The sequence below is a fragment of the Miniopterus schreibersii genome (assembly GCF_964146895.1).
Source record: "Miniopterus schreibersii genome assembly, chromosome: 2".
NCBI lineage: Eukaryota > Metazoa > Chordata > Mammalia > Chiroptera > Miniopteridae > Miniopterus > Miniopterus schreibersii.
In genome coordinates this window covers 119,847,411-119,864,076 of record NC_138102.1, presented here as the reverse complement: position 1 = coordinate 119,864,076, position 16,666 = coordinate 119,847,411, and the positions used below count along the sequence as shown (strand labels likewise).

Here is a 16,666-nt window from a genome sequence, read left to right as displayed (position 1 = left end):
CTGTTTTCTTACACTACCTATGATTATGTGAAGTACTACTGCTTACTCATTTATTTATTTCTTGTCTGCCCTCCACCCCTGCCCCACTAGAATATAAGCTTCATGAGAGTAGAGATTATGTCCGTTGTGCTCACTACTGCATCCCCAGGGCCGGGAACAGGGGTTGGAACATAGTAGGCACTCAGTAAATATTTGTTGAGTAAATGACTGAATGAAGTTTCAAAAGGGCACTATACTGTGCTACAGAAGCATGAAACAAAGGGATCCAACCTAGGCCGAGGGAACAAGAAAAGATTTCTTAAGGAATCAGAAACCTGAATGCTAAGAAGACAAGCAGGAGTTTGCCAGGAAAAGAGAAGAGGAGGGAGTGAAGAGCTTCTTCACAAAGAGAACAACATTGCCAAGACTCTGTTTATATGTTCACTCAGCAAATATTTATTAAACATCTACAGTGTACCAGGCTGTGTTCTAGGCATTTCCAACATAAGGAGTAAAGGAAAGAGGCCACATACAAATAAATATCAGGTATATGGTCAGTTAATAAAAATGCTATAAAAACAAATCTGGGCCTAAATGATCTTATTAACCAACGTCACTCCAATAAATTTGATTAAAATTAATTAATTTAAAAAAAAAAAATCTAGGATAGAGAATAAAACTGATGGGCGTAGGGAAAGAGGACTATTCAACTATGGTGAATAACGTTTCCAAGGAGGTAAAGTTTGGGCAGAGAAGTTCAGGATGAGTTATTATCTGAGGAAAAAGCATCCCAGGCAAAGAAATAGCAAATTCAGGGAGGTATGTTTATAAATGGAAGGAACTCTAAAACACTGGCCATACAGAGGTGTAAGAGAGAGGCTGGATGGGAAAACTCTAAAATCCCACTCTAGAAAAGCCAGCAGGCCAGCCATATTAAGAATGTTGGACAATGAAGAGCTTAATGCACTGAATGGCAGGATCAGATTAATATCTCAGAAAAATCAAAACCAAACATAAGCCTCATGACCAGTTCCTGGATATTTTAATACTTAACCCACAATAGCTTCCTTTCAGGTTCAACATCATTTCTAGTGTAAGCCGACAGCATCAGATAAAGTGAAAACGGTGCTATTTAAGTGATTTTTACCCTGGATGTAATGATCTTGTAAAAAGAAGTTTTCAAATTTTTCAAAACCTTAATATAATTGAATGTCATTTAAAAAAAAATTGCCTTTAGAATTCTTCTCCCATATTTTTCAATAATCTTTTAAAAATTTTGTGTCATGCTCTTTTCTTATAGTTTCTAGTCTCTTCAAATTTATTTTTAATAATTATAAATATGCTTATTTTATAGTCTTTTTCTGATTTCTTCCGTGTCAAGAATTTTTAGTTTTTCAGACATAACCCCTTCTCTCTGAATTTCTCTTCCCTCTGCTAGAAACACAAGGCTCATTTACACTCTAGTCTGTTGTGACCACTCCAGTGTTCTGCCTCTTTCTGTTTCTAATGTGTAATTAATTATGAGCATGCCTTTGTCAGGGATTGTATATTCTGTGAGAAACCAATGCAGTTAGATGTTTCTGAAGAGTGCTTTCTTTCATTTTACTTCCCTTAGTCTATCCTAGCTTAGGATTCACTCTATGAAAGTTTCTTGAGAGAAATTTCCCTGAACCAACTGTGGCATATATTCAGACTCCCAGCTAAGGACTGCAGTTTGAGGTGTGGTGATAGTGCAGATCTCACCCCCTGCTCCTGCACTGCCCCCAGCCATCAGCTATTTCTAAGTCTGGGACCATTTGGCACCCTTTTTATCTCCTTCCCTCCACTTCTACCAAGGTGTCAGCTCACTACCACTACCATTCCAGTCTTCACTTCCCCTTTTCATTTCTGACACCTGGAGATTACACTTTTTCATTTGCAATCTAAAGCTATAGATAGTTTTCTCATTGTTAAATTTTACCTAGCACATCTTTATGTTTGGAATGAGAGAGGTTCTGTGTTAGCTCAGCCTGCCATGCTACACATTCACTCAAATTAGACTCTAAATTGGAATTTAATTTGAAATATGAGCAACAACATAAAGACAGTTTGCCTGACCAAATAGTTGCTCAGATGTGCAAATAAGTAGCGAAAATTGGCCAGGCTGCAAAAATGCTTTCAAAGTCTGTCTTCCCAACTGGGAATAAAATTTCTTACTCAACTATGCTAGTGTGAATTATATAGCTCACACAGGATGAGTTAATTTTGCAAAACAGTAATAGTGAAGGGTTTACTCAGCTAGCACGTGGCCGAGCGTGGGCTTAGAAGAGACATGAGGTGCCATACAAGTCAGTAAGAAGACTTCAGCTAAAATTTTGAACAAATTTATGAAAGTCCAAATGTGAGCTAGCATGAGAGTATAGAACTTCTGCGAGTAGCACTTATAGGCTTTTTTCCACAGTCTTTTGCTGGAGGCTCATAAGGAAGAATGGATCAGGGGGAAGACTAGAGATGAAGACCCATTACAACTGGGAGAAAATAAAAGGAAAAACCGTCTGTCCCATGGGGAAGGAAGGGGGATGCAGAAAAAAGATCTATTTCCAGGATCCTATACCAATTCTATTAGAGGTCACCTACACCTGGTGAGAGAACACTCCCACACAAGACGCTCCAGCCATGAGGACAGAGTTTAGTCTAGTAAACCAAAGATAGGCAGGATCACTGAGAAAGTCCCATCCTTGTGTCTCAGGCACAGGGCGTTCCTGAGACTGAGGCTGGGACAGGACAACAGAGAGGCCACTTTGTCCCCCACTACCAGGCTAGTAAGTACCAAGTAATAAGCAACAACAGTCTACCCCTGGGGGAAGGTAGAGAGCAACGGGAGAGCCCCACCTGGGACACCAGTAATCAAGGAAGACTGAAAGCTGAGCACGCAGTTCCTCAAGTGGAAGTTAATTGTTGGGTATAAATAATATTATTTGAAGGAAGACTGTGATAAATTAAACATATATACATACTGTCAACCCTAAGGCCACCAATACAAACAATTAAAAAAAGGCATAGCAAGCTTAGAAAAGTTCTACATCAATATTAGAAGAGTATCTGAGTATCAATCAGTTAGCGTTCCTTTACATGATGATTCACAGAAAGGAAATGTCACCTCGAAAAATATTCAAGAAAAAATTTTAAGAACAAAATTAAATGTATTTTCTTTTAGAGCTCTAAAAATAATGGAGACCCATCCTAGTGAGGAAGCAGGGAATTAGGTGTACCTTAATGCACACCCGTGCACAACTCATCTTGCCGACGGCTAATTTGTTCAGCTAGGGAAGAGACAGGACTGCAATGGCCAAGGGCACGCGATGACTGCTATAACTGAATACCATACGCTAAGTGGCTTAAAAAGCAGCCGTTTATTTCTCTCAGTTCTGGAAGCTCGGAAGTCCAAGGTTAAGGAGCCGGTAGATTCAGTTTCTGGGGATAACCCTGCCCTGAATTGTAGGCTTCTGCTTTCTGGAGGTGCCTTGACGTGATGGAGAGACAGTTCATTCTGGTTTCTTCTCTAAGGACCCTAATCTCATCCTAAGGGCCCATCCTCATGACCTTATCCCAAACTCCTAACCTCCCAACTCTATCACATCGGAACTTGGGACTTCAATATATGCACTTTGGAGGGGAAAGGTGGAAGGAGAGACAAACTTTCAGTCCCTAACATACACCCAGTCTTAATACTTTGCTATTCCCAGTTATCATTTGGATGCCAAGCTGGCAGTACGTAGAAAATATGTGACGCCAGAAGAAACAAGTGTCTGCATGGTGAAAGAACACGTCACTTATCCAGAAGCATGTACCTGTTAACCTCAACAAACTAAAACAGGTCCGAGAAGCTGCAGCGATGCAGAATTTTCTTTCGAGCAATCAAAATAAATATCTCAGCATTCCTTCAGTAATATGCACTAAGTTTTACTGCTTGTTTTAACGTCCACTATTCCTTTATAAAACCCCATTTTCTAGACAACATATGCCGTACCAAAGAAGAAAATGAATCCTCTATGAATTCTCTATTTTTAGGTTAAAATGTTAAAAAATTAATAACTTTGGGCTTAAAGGAGTCAGCTTTAGTTATCTGTAAGTTTTACTTAAGTGGAACACCTCTTCTACATTTAATGCTAGACAAATATGGCATTACTCGGTCCACTGAAATCTATATTAAAACCTCAAGGCATATATTTTAATGACAATGGGTAAGCAAAGAGAGCTTATGCCCTTCAAGACATTTTGAGCTAATTTTTTTAATCTTCATCCAAGAATATGTTTTTATTAACTTTCAGAGAGAGAGGGAAGGGAGAGAGGGAGGGAGGAACAACAATGTGAGAGAGAAACATCGATTGGTTGTCCCTGGTACCCACCCCAACCAGGATCCAACCCACAACCTAGGAATGTGCCCTGACCAGAAATCAAACCTGCAGCCTTTTGGTGCACAGGATGGTGCTCCATCCAAGTGAGTCACCGGTCAGGGCGAGAGCCAATCTTGAAGGGAGACAAGAAGCCGCAAATGTCTCTTCCTGCCTGATGTTCAAGTTCTGCTATAGACCCAAATCCTTCTCATTTACCCCAAATGAATGCAAAGACTGTAGGGAAAGGGAATCTGGGGCACTATTATCACTTTTTCATTCCTTACGTGACCCTGTCAAAAGTCCAGGTCTGTGAAGAGTTTCTGCCTATCTATGCATTACAGATCACTGAAAGGTAATCTGAATGTCACAGCCATTACCTGTTGGGTCACTGGCACAGGATGGGGAAGAAGGAACAAAATATTGCTAGTACTTTCTTATAATTCTATGGGCATTTTGATTTTTAGTACTAAGAAATGAATAACTGCCATGAATAATAAGCACAACCACTTATTAAACGCCTGCTATTTTCTAAAGAATTCTGCTAGACTTTTCAAATACATCACTTAAATTAAGCTTTACCACCATTTAATATACATTCCTTTTTTCATAAGCATTGGACAAAGTTCACTGCCTTTTGTCCTTGGCAGCATGCTGGCCTGGTGTTCCCCCTCCATCTCCCTGTCCTTTGAAGCCTTTGCAAGCACTTTTGTATCTGTTGCCCTTACAAGTTCAATGTCCCCGGACCTCGTTACAGACCCTGTTACAGACCAATGAACTTGCTCTCCACAGCGTAGTATGGAGATTAAGCCCAGGGCCTCAAGAATCAACCAACCTGAGCTCCGATTGCTTCAGTTGCTCTGTTTGGCCTCTTTCTGCCTCAATTCCCACATCTTCAAAATACTCACGGCATCTGCCTCAAAGGACTGTTGTGAGGACTAATTGAAATGAAACATGAAAAGCACCAAGCACAATGCCTGGCATGTCGTAAATGCTCATTACGCATGAGCTTGTTGCTAAAATACTCAGGCTATGTTATCGTACACTATCTGGTTAATGTCTGTCTTCCCCAGGCTGCAGGCTGCCCCTAGCCCTTGATTTGGGACCTGGCGCATAGTAGATTCTCATTTACTTTTCCTTGAACGGCTAATTGAAGGAAGAATCAAAGGAGCGTATCACCGTGCAAAGTGGGAGTCTTTATTCCCATAATAAGAATGAAATAAAATGTGGAGAGAGTAAGCAATACTCGAAGCTTCCATAGACAGTCAGCGGCAGAACTGCAGTTCAAATCCACGTCTGTCTATTGCACTTTCGGTTTATTGCGCTGGGAACAGGGCACGCTCTGGGGAGAAGCAGTGAGGATAATCACTCATTACCGAGCGCTTACTGTGGACCTGGCAGTGCTCCTAAGCACTTGCATATGTTTCCTCAGTTAACTTTTACAGCAACCTGAAGAGGTAGAGGCCATTATTACATTCAGTTTTACAGCTGAAAATGAAAAGTACAGAGAAGATAGTAACGGGTCAAGGTTAAATAGCCAGGAAGAGGCAGGGTAGGTAGGCTTTGAACCCAGATGTCTGGATCCAGAGCTCACGCCTCTGACTGTCACGTGTCTGCCTATTTCAGCATCTCCTGATGTTTTATAATTAAACTAAAAAGGAGTCAAAAAGTTCCTTTGGTTATATTTTTCCCAGTCAACTATTTAGTGCACCTTTGATATCTGCATATAAATCAAGTAAAAACACTGAGTATCTACATAAATTCTAATCCCTGTCCTGAACAACTACTGAATCTTAAAATCTGTCTGTAACAACTTTCCCAATTTGTCATTTAACTTTTGCCTATACGTTTCCAGTGATCCAGTAATGGCAAGCTCACTAATTCCCGGAAGGCACTCATTCAAACTTTGAAGAGAATAAATGTAGAGAATTTTTCTTGAATAAAAATCTGTCATCTTGTATCTTCTGCCCACTTACCTAGTTTTAACCCCGAAATGATGCAATATTTGGAGACAAACCACTAAAATATTCAGCACACATGTGAGCAGTTAAATTTCAGGCACTGTGATAGGCCATGGGTACACAAAGATGAGTATAAATAACTTACGGTGATTGAGTGACAGCAGTGTAAAAAAAAAAAAAAAAAATTAATCTTGTGTAGTAAGTGCTCTCCTAGAATTATGAAAAAAAGTATTACTGGAGCATCAAGAAGTAAGTGATTTTGGGAATGAGTGGGTTGGCAAATTTGGTGTTTATACAGGAAACTTTTTGTTTTGACCACCAAGCATCTCCAAATGCTTCCTGAGAATATGAAAATAAACAGATTCCCCGCCTCTTAGTATGTCTGAAGGTAACAAGCATTATCTCCCCTGCCCTCTGGCAGTAGGCTGGGAGTACAGCGACTTCTAGAACTCAAGGAAGAAACAATTTTCACTGTAGAGTAGTTACTCCGTCTAGCCTGCTCTAAGTGCTTTATACATATTAATTTATTTAAAGCCAACTTCCTATGAGGTCTCTCCTATATTTGTCATTTCCCATTTTACAAATAGGAAAACAGATCCGAAAACAGTCTAGTAAGTTAGAAGTTGCAGAACTAGTAAATGGGGACTCAGTGATTCCAACCCAGGCAGGCTGGCTCCAGAGTGCATGTTTGCCATTCTAAGCCACTCCTGCCCCAGCCCAGGACTGGATCCCCATGGCCTGACCTAGGTCCAGGGCCTGTCTGAGGTTTCCCAGGTGCTTGAGGAGAGTCCTCTGGCGCAGTGTTCACTGGGCAGTACAAACAAGAAAAGTGAATAGCCAAGGCTGGCTCCCTTTTCCTGATGAATGAAGACCATACTCATTTCTATTAAATTTTATCTCTTTTATTGTAACACGTTGTTCCCCCCCTCCCCCCAAAAAAGGCCAAAGTAGAGGCACTTTTGCTAAACTATGTCACCAAACAAAAACTTAATAGCTAACCTAATTACAGTTCCGGCCTCTCTCAGGACTGGAACTTTAAACCAATCAGTCTGGAATTTCCTGATCAATACTAGGGTGGTTAAACCCCCACCCTTCCCTTAAGGGAAGCTTTCCCTGCCTAAAATCCAGTTTTAACTTCTTAGTCACCCTCTTCCTGCTTATAAAAACCTTCCATTTTGTACAACTCATAAGCGTGCCTTTCTAGCTGCTACATGGGATGCTGCTAGATTCATGAATCTCTCAATAAAGCCAATTAGATATTTAAATGTACCTGATCGAATTTTGTTCATTAACACTGTCATTCAAGCTAGGTATGATTTTAGAATACTGATATGGCTGGTCAGAGCATTTGCTATTCTCCTTCTAGTTCTAGGTCACCTGTAAACATCCATTACCCTCGTACAAGATGTTGGTAATAGTGTTGAATAAGACAAAGAATGAAATTCCTTGGTGTAGTGTTTCAACCACTTGAAGCCCAAGAGTGCAACCATCCCCTTCACAGACCTCCACATTTTCCACAAGGCTTCTATGAGAGTTGTGATGTCATGAGAGCATGCCTATGGGACATGCTTAAAATCTGACAAGACCAATTCTTAGTGATCCCATGTAGGTTCTGTGGGTTTACCACTTTCTTTCTAAGTGCCAATAGCCCACTCTTCTACTAATGTGCCTTAGATTTTTTTTGCCAGGTTGATTGGACTACAATATCCTAAAACAACTTTCTCGCCTTTTTTGGAAGCCAAAATATTTGTCTACCAGCAATTACTGCTCTTCTCCAATATTCCTCAAAAATCACTTTCAGCAGCAGCAGTCTCTCAGCCATATTCTCTAAAACTCAGCTGTAATTTGACTTTTCCCCCATCTAACTTGGGGGTTTAAATCTTATTGCAATTCTATGATTCTCATTATTCTGTCTTTTTTTGGTTAAAGACAATTTTCTGTTAGGAAAAAAATCCCACAGATTTTATACTGAAATATCTTAACTATTACCACGCTGAGCAAGTAAACAAAAATAGCATAACCAGTTGGACTTGAAATAGCTACCGTGTTTTTAAGGGGAAATTACCATCAGTTTAAATTAGAAGTCCTAGTTTTCTGTCCAAGACAAATAACTATCTAAGTATAACTGCAAAATAATTTTCAATCAATGTAATTTCCAAGTCATCTTTGACCATATTTATCTTTATTAGGCAGTCTTCAAATTCAGCTAGCATGTTACTTAGAAAAGCTCAATTGTAAAGCATTGATGTGATCACTATGACTTTGAGGTTATGCTCACATTTGCAAACACAGAGTGATTTCAGATTAAATCCACATTAACTTTTTTTCATCAAGACACAACTTTATCATTCATCCATTTGTAGTTAAAAATAAATAAAATGAGGCAGTGTAGTGTGGTAGTGTGTGCGTGTGCTTGTGTGTGTGGGAGGGAATACTGCTGGGGCCCCACCTACCCACTTTTTTTTTAACCTTTTCAGTTGTACTCTGGCTTTAATTTGCCTGATTGAATTATCAAGTTAAGACAGCATGTGCATTCAAGCAATGGAAGTAGAAATACAAATACCAACACCAGCACTTCACCTCTTTTCTTGGCCCTGGAAAGCTTTCCACTTTTAGGAGTCTGCTACACACACACACACACACACACACACACACACACGGGAAAATGATTACCTAAGATAGCCATTGCTTTTACATTATTATAGGTTGGAAAGCTTTTTTTTTTTTCATTAAGAATGACTCTCAGGTTAATGGATCCATCTAAATCAATTTCATTCATTCATTCAACCGATGAACAAATGCTGAATGTGCCAACTATATAACTACATGCCAAACAAGGTGTTGGGCTTTACATCTCTGACCTGATGAAAACTATATCCTAACAGAAAGATGTCAAGGCTTAAAAAACAAACAAAACAAAATAAAACCTCTCTCTAAGAGGTATTGGCTTTGCACCTATAATACAGTCCTTAATATCCAATATACAGCTTCTCAACTGACACTGCCCTCTAAATGGTCCCCTTTCCCTTCTAAAAAGTTAAGCCCTAGTTGTGATTCCTGAAAAAACACTCCAAAAGCAAAAGCATTAATTTCCTAAATGACCAGAACACACACAAAATCCATCTCAGGTCTTAGATAGCTGACTCACCAAATTAGAAGGTGCTCAGATTTCCTTCTCTTTTTCTGGAAGCTCTGTCATTAATTTCTCAATTTCTTTTCAATTTCAAAGTTGTGTGGATGAGACTCTCATTAAATGTAAAATACCTTTTTTCTAATAATCAAAACACTGTGGAAATTCGAGTCCTTCTCTTTCCAACTTTTTATTATCAAAGAAAAGAAAAGGTAAATGTGACAGAATTCTGACTCCTGGGAAACGTTCTGGAACTATACAGTGCAAAAAGCAGCACTCAAATACTGATTTGCAAAAAATAAAAAAAGTTCAGTAACTATTTTTAATGTTTAGTGGAGCCTACAGAAAACAGGAGACAGAAAGCAGGAAAAAAAACACTTTATGTTTGTAGACTAAAACATACCTGACTGCTGAGGTGAGAAAGCTTTAGGACAAGAACCATAAACTATAATCAGGCCCTCTCTCTTTCCTGCCCCATCACAATGACCAGGGGATACATATTTAAAACAACAGAAGAACTAGCTTAATTTTTACTTTCTTTCTTCATATATATGTGTGTGTGTGTGTGTATATATATATATATATATATATATATATAATCACAAGGAGAGAGAGAGAGAAGTAGAGAAGGGGCGAGCGAGCCCTTTTGGACTGTGAGCAAAAGCAATTTTCAGGCAAATACAGATTTTATAAAACCTGGTGAATACAGCTTATTAGAAAAGCTATGGGCAGCCCCAAGGCTTGAATTCAGAGATACATAAAGTAATAAGCTCGGCATGTCTTGAAAAGTGAAAGGAAGAGAGAAAAATTTTAATGTATCACAAATTCTATGAAAAGTGTGGAGCCATGGGATTTTCATTTGCATTCAATTTTTGCTCTCATGTGTGTTTTTTTCATAAGGTTGAAATCTACAAAATAAAATCTCTTGGTTTTAGATTAGAATTTTTAAAGGACAAAAGTTATATTTTTTAAAAAGGGAAACACATCAAGAGTTGTTTAATCAATATTTTAATGACATTTTAGAAGCCAAGAAATCAAGATTTCCATTTACATTTATGCAAATTATCCAAGTTGAATTTAATTTACAGAAAAGTTAGATGACTGTTGACACCAACATTTTCTTTTACATAAGCATCAAATGCAGAGTCTAAGCTACTGATTGTTTCATAAACAAAGTCTCAAATATTTAAGATAGCACAATATTAATTACTCCTAGAAATTATTTCAATTATCCTTTCCTCACCAAGAATTGGTTTTGTATCATTTCTTTATAAGCCAGTAATTTTAAAAAATCCATTCTGCTTAAATGTAGAAGGAAATGTTAGCAGGAGTGAAATTTTTGAAAACATCTACTGTATTACCTGTTTCTGACCTTGAGATAAAAAGTGAAGGAGTATTGGAGCTACTGGACTTATGAAAGTGCCTAAGCCCATGAGGTCTTTTACCTAGTGAAGTGTTCCCATGCTCTTTGTTATGAAGGTGCTCAGTGTCATGGACTGCATCCTGCTTTGTTCCCTTGAGTTTAACTGAAGGTCACTTCTGATTTTACAGACAAAAACCTGGGCAAACTAACCTCTGCTGTAGGGGAGCATTGCTGGGAATGCTTTAAATTCTGGAAGAGAAGATCTACACTAATCTCCTTATCAGCATCTTCTCTTTGCCACAAGGGTAACTTTCAAGTGCTACTTTCTACCTCACTGTCTAATATGAAATAGTAAATTGAAAATGAATATATCTCATATTCTGACCACTTGGATTCAACAAGTAAATTTATGTATAGTGATATCTATGTAAATTACATTTGAAAAAAATCTAAGAATAAGGTACGATGTTTTAGCCTAGGGAAAGGAAGCAAAAAGCTGATTTGTTGATTTTGTTGGCATAAACAAATTTCTACCGCAGGATACATAAGAGTGTTGTTATTTCTTGGTGTTCTTTTTTCCAATCATTTGTTTAGTTATGGATGTGTTAACGGGATGGTAGCTGAGCTGTACATGGGAAGCTGCCTTTCCATGTATTCCTCCCTCTTTCCAGAACACTTTTTTCCTAAGAATCTTATTAAAACATCAGAGCTGTTTAAATTTTGCTCTCTCAGTGAGCCTTCCTTGACCAACACTATCAGAACAGGTCCTTCCCTATTTTCCTCTATCCTCAAGTCCTGTTCCTTGTCCTGCGAACACTTCATATTTTCAACTAATCTAAAATCCTATGTATAAGTTACATCCTCTAGCCCCTGGCTATCCACTTCACACATCCCAGTTTCTACGACTCTCCCCTGTGCTCATGTCTTCTTGCCAATTTCCTGATGGCCCCGGGCTGCACACGGGAGGTTCTTCTCCTGACCACCTCTGCAAAGTCTGCATCCTAAGCTTCTTCAGGTCTCTCCTCCAATTTCACCAACCCACAGGGCCTTTCTTGACTATCATATCTCAAACGGCAGCCCCCGTTGCTTTCCTGGATGCAGTCTTATTTTTCTCACTGGCACTTAGAGTTGTATGTGTATGAGTTCAGTGTGGGACTCTCTCGTTAGCATGTACTCATAGGTAGACTTTATCTATTTTGTCCATTAGTGCTGCCACGTTGCTTAAAACGGTGCTCACCATAGGCTGTCACTCAGCACTTATTTGTTGAATTAATTCCTTGCTTATTACCTGTTTCTCCCTCTAGACTCTTAAGGATCATAAAAGCAGGCATGGAACACTGTTTCTGATATTCCTATAGCATCTTGTATATAGTAGGTGATAAATAATGAATTAATGAGTGGTTTGCGCGCGCGCGCGCGTGTGTGAGATAGAGATAGAGATAGATAGATAGATAGAGATAGAGATAGAGATAGATAGAGATAGAGATAGAGATAGAGATAGAGATAGAGATAGAGATAGAGATAGAGATAGAGATAGAGATAGAGATAGAGATGAGAGAGAGAGAGAGAGAGAGAGATATCTTTCCAGGTAACTCTACTTACGACAAAGACTAGAATTATGTCTGTTTAGCTCACCAATGTAGGCCAATCCACAGGAGGGTCTTGCACATAGCAGGCATGCAATAAATAAATGAAAAATCCCAGGACTGAGACCAGAATGAATAAGAACCTCCTCAGCCAATAGCCACCCAGAGGTCTCCACAAGGTTAATCTGAGGCCTTAAAGGCAGATGGAAAAGAGTTTAGGACATGCACAGAGCAGTGAAAACCTTAAGCAACCCTGTTTATCCTTTCAGGGCCCAGCCTGGTCTTGGCAAGGGCTTCCGAGACAAGCCCTAAGAAGCTAACACATACTTCTGAGCGTCTTCCTTTAAGATAATACATTCTGAATTCTGGGAGGAGTGAATATTAATTTCAACCCACAGCTTAGATTTGTTTGCTTAAAACCTTTGCCACAATGATTCCAGATAAATCCATTTATGGTGCCAAAGGGCATCAAGTACGAAAAATTAGATTGTAGCATAAAATCTCCCAATACCTAGAATAGTAACCTTGAAAGCATCTCTTATCGTCCCATCCTTGCTTTCATGTTTTTCACTTGAAAAATGAAGATGCTAAAAAAGAACTGGCTCTCAAATTATGGATTATGGATTCAGGTTTGCTGAGATGTCCTTGGGAGGTTTTGTCGAACACCTTCTTTCTTCCCTCTCCTTTCCCAGCTTCTACAATCCCCCTTGATTAATAATCACAGGCTTGGTGAGCTATGGTAACATGGGAATCGTCAAGTATGTAGGGAAAAAGAAAGGTTAACAACCCCTGGCCCGCATTCTCCCTGCCATCCTTCCCAGGGCCAAAATGTTGTGAGTCTATAAACCGTACCTCAGTTCACTACGGAATCCCTATATTGTAAGAGTGCTTAAGTTACTGCCGTCCTTAGTTCACTTACACTAACTTACATTAATTTGTGATTTTTCTACTGTAGTCAGGGACTATGTCAGGCACTGAGAATATAAAGATGAGTTTAGAAACAGTCTCTTCCCTCAAGAAGCTCTATGCAAGGAGGAGACAGAGGCAACAGAGTGTGAGAAACATTTTGATGGGGCCAAAGCAGCAGGTGACCTCAGAGCACATCAGAGGGAATCAAAACAACCTGGGAAACTGGGGTGAACTTGAAAACCTTCCAGTGGGTGACCAGAAACGGAGTCCTAATTTTAATGAATCAAATTAAAGCTTCACAGTGTCCGAATCATCAAAGCCAAATGCCTGATGTTGCACAGAGGAAACTCGATGCCTAAAGAGACTGACTCATCCAAAGTGAGTGTCAGAGTCATAACTAGGACCCAGATAAGTAGTATTGGGCTTTGTCTTTTAAGAGAAGCCCAATACTACTTTTTTTTTTCTTGTAGGCAATTTTTCAGAATTCTTTATCAGTTTAAGGATGCAATTAACCAACTAGTTATATTTTAATAACAGAGAGAGAAAAATACTTTTATATATTGATTTTATGCACAGCAATGCTGCCCATAACCCATCATCAGTAAATTACAGACTTTGCACTGAGCTGCTGGTGAATTTATTCAGATACAACCACTGTCTCTCCCAGCTTGACTCTTGAGCTACTTACTGCGCGAAACTAATCACACAGGGAAGGACAGGTATAGTCTGGCTGTGAACAAGAACAAACTTTAAGAATAGATCTTGGTCAGACTGCATTTCCTCCCCACAACTGAGGGCTAAGGGAAAACCCAGGAGTGAAATATTTTCAGCAGTAAGTAGTAGTACATGAAATTGCTTGGTTATGTAATTTTCTTGGAGTTATGTTGTCGTTGTGTTTTGTTTGTTTTTTTCTCCTAGTGTAGTAGTATTGCTTGAGATATTTAAAGACTGATTTAGTAATGAGATCATGTAAGAGCTCATTATATTAAAACAGAAATACTTAGGAAGTCCATAAGTTCTCCTAGCTTGCCATCTGGCTGGCTTTTAGTGGCAATGGATTTATCCTGCTTAGTGCAGATGATGATATTGGGGTGAAGTCATGGATTACACAATGGAATTCTGAGTTCTTTAACTACTGTTATTAATATACTAGTTTGCAAGTCAACATTTCCCAACATAAAACCTTTTTTTGTTGTTGTTCAACTTTTACTCCCAAGTAAGGTTGCTATGAGCACCACGTACCATCAGTTCTGGCGCCAACAGACTGCGTTAGAGTCACCCACAATCTTTCCAAATTAAAAACCTCACTGGCTTTTTTTTACTGTACTCGCTGCAGGATGCTCTTTTGCCGTGCCCCACAGTCCAGTTTAATCCTTTAAAAAGAATATTTTTAGAGGCACATCGGACTAAATCATTTTCGTCTAAACACACCATTTCCAAATGGCCGCCCAGGGTCCTAAATCCGGCCGCTGCGGACAGGGACAAGCAGGTGTCCTCCGCCGCAGGGTCGTGGGACTCGAGCGCCTTCCCAACTGGACATCGGGAGCCAGAGCGAAAAGCCCGGCCGCAGGGGGCCGGTGCACGCCGTCACCGGCGGCAGCGGAGGACTTCATCCTCGGGCTCGGGGAGCAAGCGGGGCCGCTTCCCCATCCAGTCGGAGGGCAGGGCGCGCGGGGTCGCGGGTCAGAAGTTGAATTTCGGCCTCGCCCGCGCCGCGCCCCAGCGCGGTCCGCAGCCCGGGCGTCGCGGCGGCAGCGGGCGGGAGGGGACGACGCTGGCCGGGGCGAGGGAAACGGGGGGCTGCTCCAGCCGGGGAGCACCCGGCCGCGGGGACACACGCGACCCCCTCCGCCTTCCGAGCGCGAAGCCGGGAAGAACCGGCCTCGGCTGCCGCGACGACGCTCCCCCGGCCGGGGCACCGACCCGCGCGCGCCCCGCGTCGCCCTTTTGGCCGAGAGCAGCTCCCCGCCGCCGTGCGCCCCGGCACCGCTGCCCCGGGGTGCGCCTCGCCCGCCCGCGGGCGGCTGCCTGGGCCCCCGCGGCTGGACCCACCGCCGCGCCGGGCGCCGGGACAAACTTCCTCCTTCCTGCCCCCCTCCCCCCCGCCGCGCTTCCCCGGGCCCCGGCCGCAGGCGCCCCCGCCCGGCACCCGGAGCTTCCTCCCGGCCCCTCCGCAACCTCGAGCTCCGGGTGCCTAGCGGTGGCCGAGCATCCGCTCCAACAAAGCCGGCGGCCCGCAGGCGACCCGGCGAGGGGCTGGGAGTGGCGGCGGGGGCGCCGGAGCCCGGCGAGGGCGCCCCTCGGCCCGGCGAGCGCGGCGGGGACGCGGCGGGGACGCGCGGGCGCGGGAGGGGGAAGAAAGTACCGGGCGGTGGGCGCGAACGCCTCGCCGCCTTCGCTCGTCCTCGCTCGCTCCGAGCCCCCAGCCCGCGCGTGGCCGCCCGTCCCGGTGGCAGTTGGCGGGGACAGAAGGGGAGGGGAAGGGGGCGCAACGGCCCGCCGGGCGAGTCGCTCCCTTACCTCTGTCCAGAGTGAGCGGCTGGACCACCGTCAATGTCGCCATGTCTGCCGTGGGAGCCGAAGTGACGCTCGGCTTCGGCAGCAGCAACCGCTTGTAGTGAGAAAAAGAGGAGGAGACTGGGGGCGGGGGTGGAGAGGGAAGACGGAAAGGGGGGGGGAGGTGGTGCTGGTGCAGGAGAAGGAAGCTCGGGCGGCGTGGCAGCCAGATGGAGACGCGACCGTCTCGCTGCGGACGGACCTTCAGCTGCGGCGCGAGGCTGAGCAGGTACCGCGGCGCGACGGCGGCGCGGGCTCGGGCGGGAGGGCGCAGCCCGGGAACTTGGCTGCTCCCCCGCGGGGCGCCGCGCGGGGCAGCGCGTGGGCTGCTTCCTTTCAACTTTCCAGTCCAATAAGACGGTCAGAGTATAGGTGCATCTGGGGGGAGGGAGACGACGGAAAGGGGACATGGGGGAGGGAGGGGGAGAGAGGTGAGTCTTTTTCAGATTAAGAGATATTGTCAAGGCTGTAATCCCATCTCCTGGAGAGAAAATGCTTCCAGTTCAGAAAGGCTGGGATTTATATATAGTTGCTGTTCATTTCTGTTAAAGTTTTTTTTTTTTTTTTTGGAATGTTGATTTATAACTGACTTAAGGCCAAGGTTCCATCACTAAGTCTCCATTAAGGACCTGAGTATATTGCCTAGAAAATGCCTTACCTTAAAAGCAAACTTTAAAATGGTTTTAAATAAAACACACAGAGGGAAGGTCCATCACCAAGTCTGTAAAACAGGTACCTAGCACTTTTTCAGGTTGGTCTATATAGCCAGTGGTTATTCAGAGTTGCCACTTATTAGCATGGATGTCAGG

General features: G+C 42.4%; 1 protein-coding gene across 2 annotated transcripts in view; it reads right to left on the bottom strand.

Annotated features, from left to right (window-relative positions):
• LIN7A (lin-7 homolog A, crumbs cell polarity complex component) overlaps positions 1 to 16,202 on the bottom strand; it is a 119,571-nt gene extending 103,369 nt beyond the window's left edge. The window contains exon 1 of one of the 2 annotated variants that reach the window (XM_081129821.1): positions 15,822 to 16,202. In XM_081129821.1, the coding sequence (XP_080985947.1) occupies positions 15,822 to 15,864 (43 nt within the window). In that variant the 5' untranslated portion in view covers positions 15,865 to 16,202. The remainder of the gene's footprint in view (positions 1 to 15,821) is intronic. The other variant, XM_081129822.1, reaches the window with a different exon arrangement.
• Between the last annotated feature and the right edge of the window lie 464 nt (positions 16,203 to 16,666).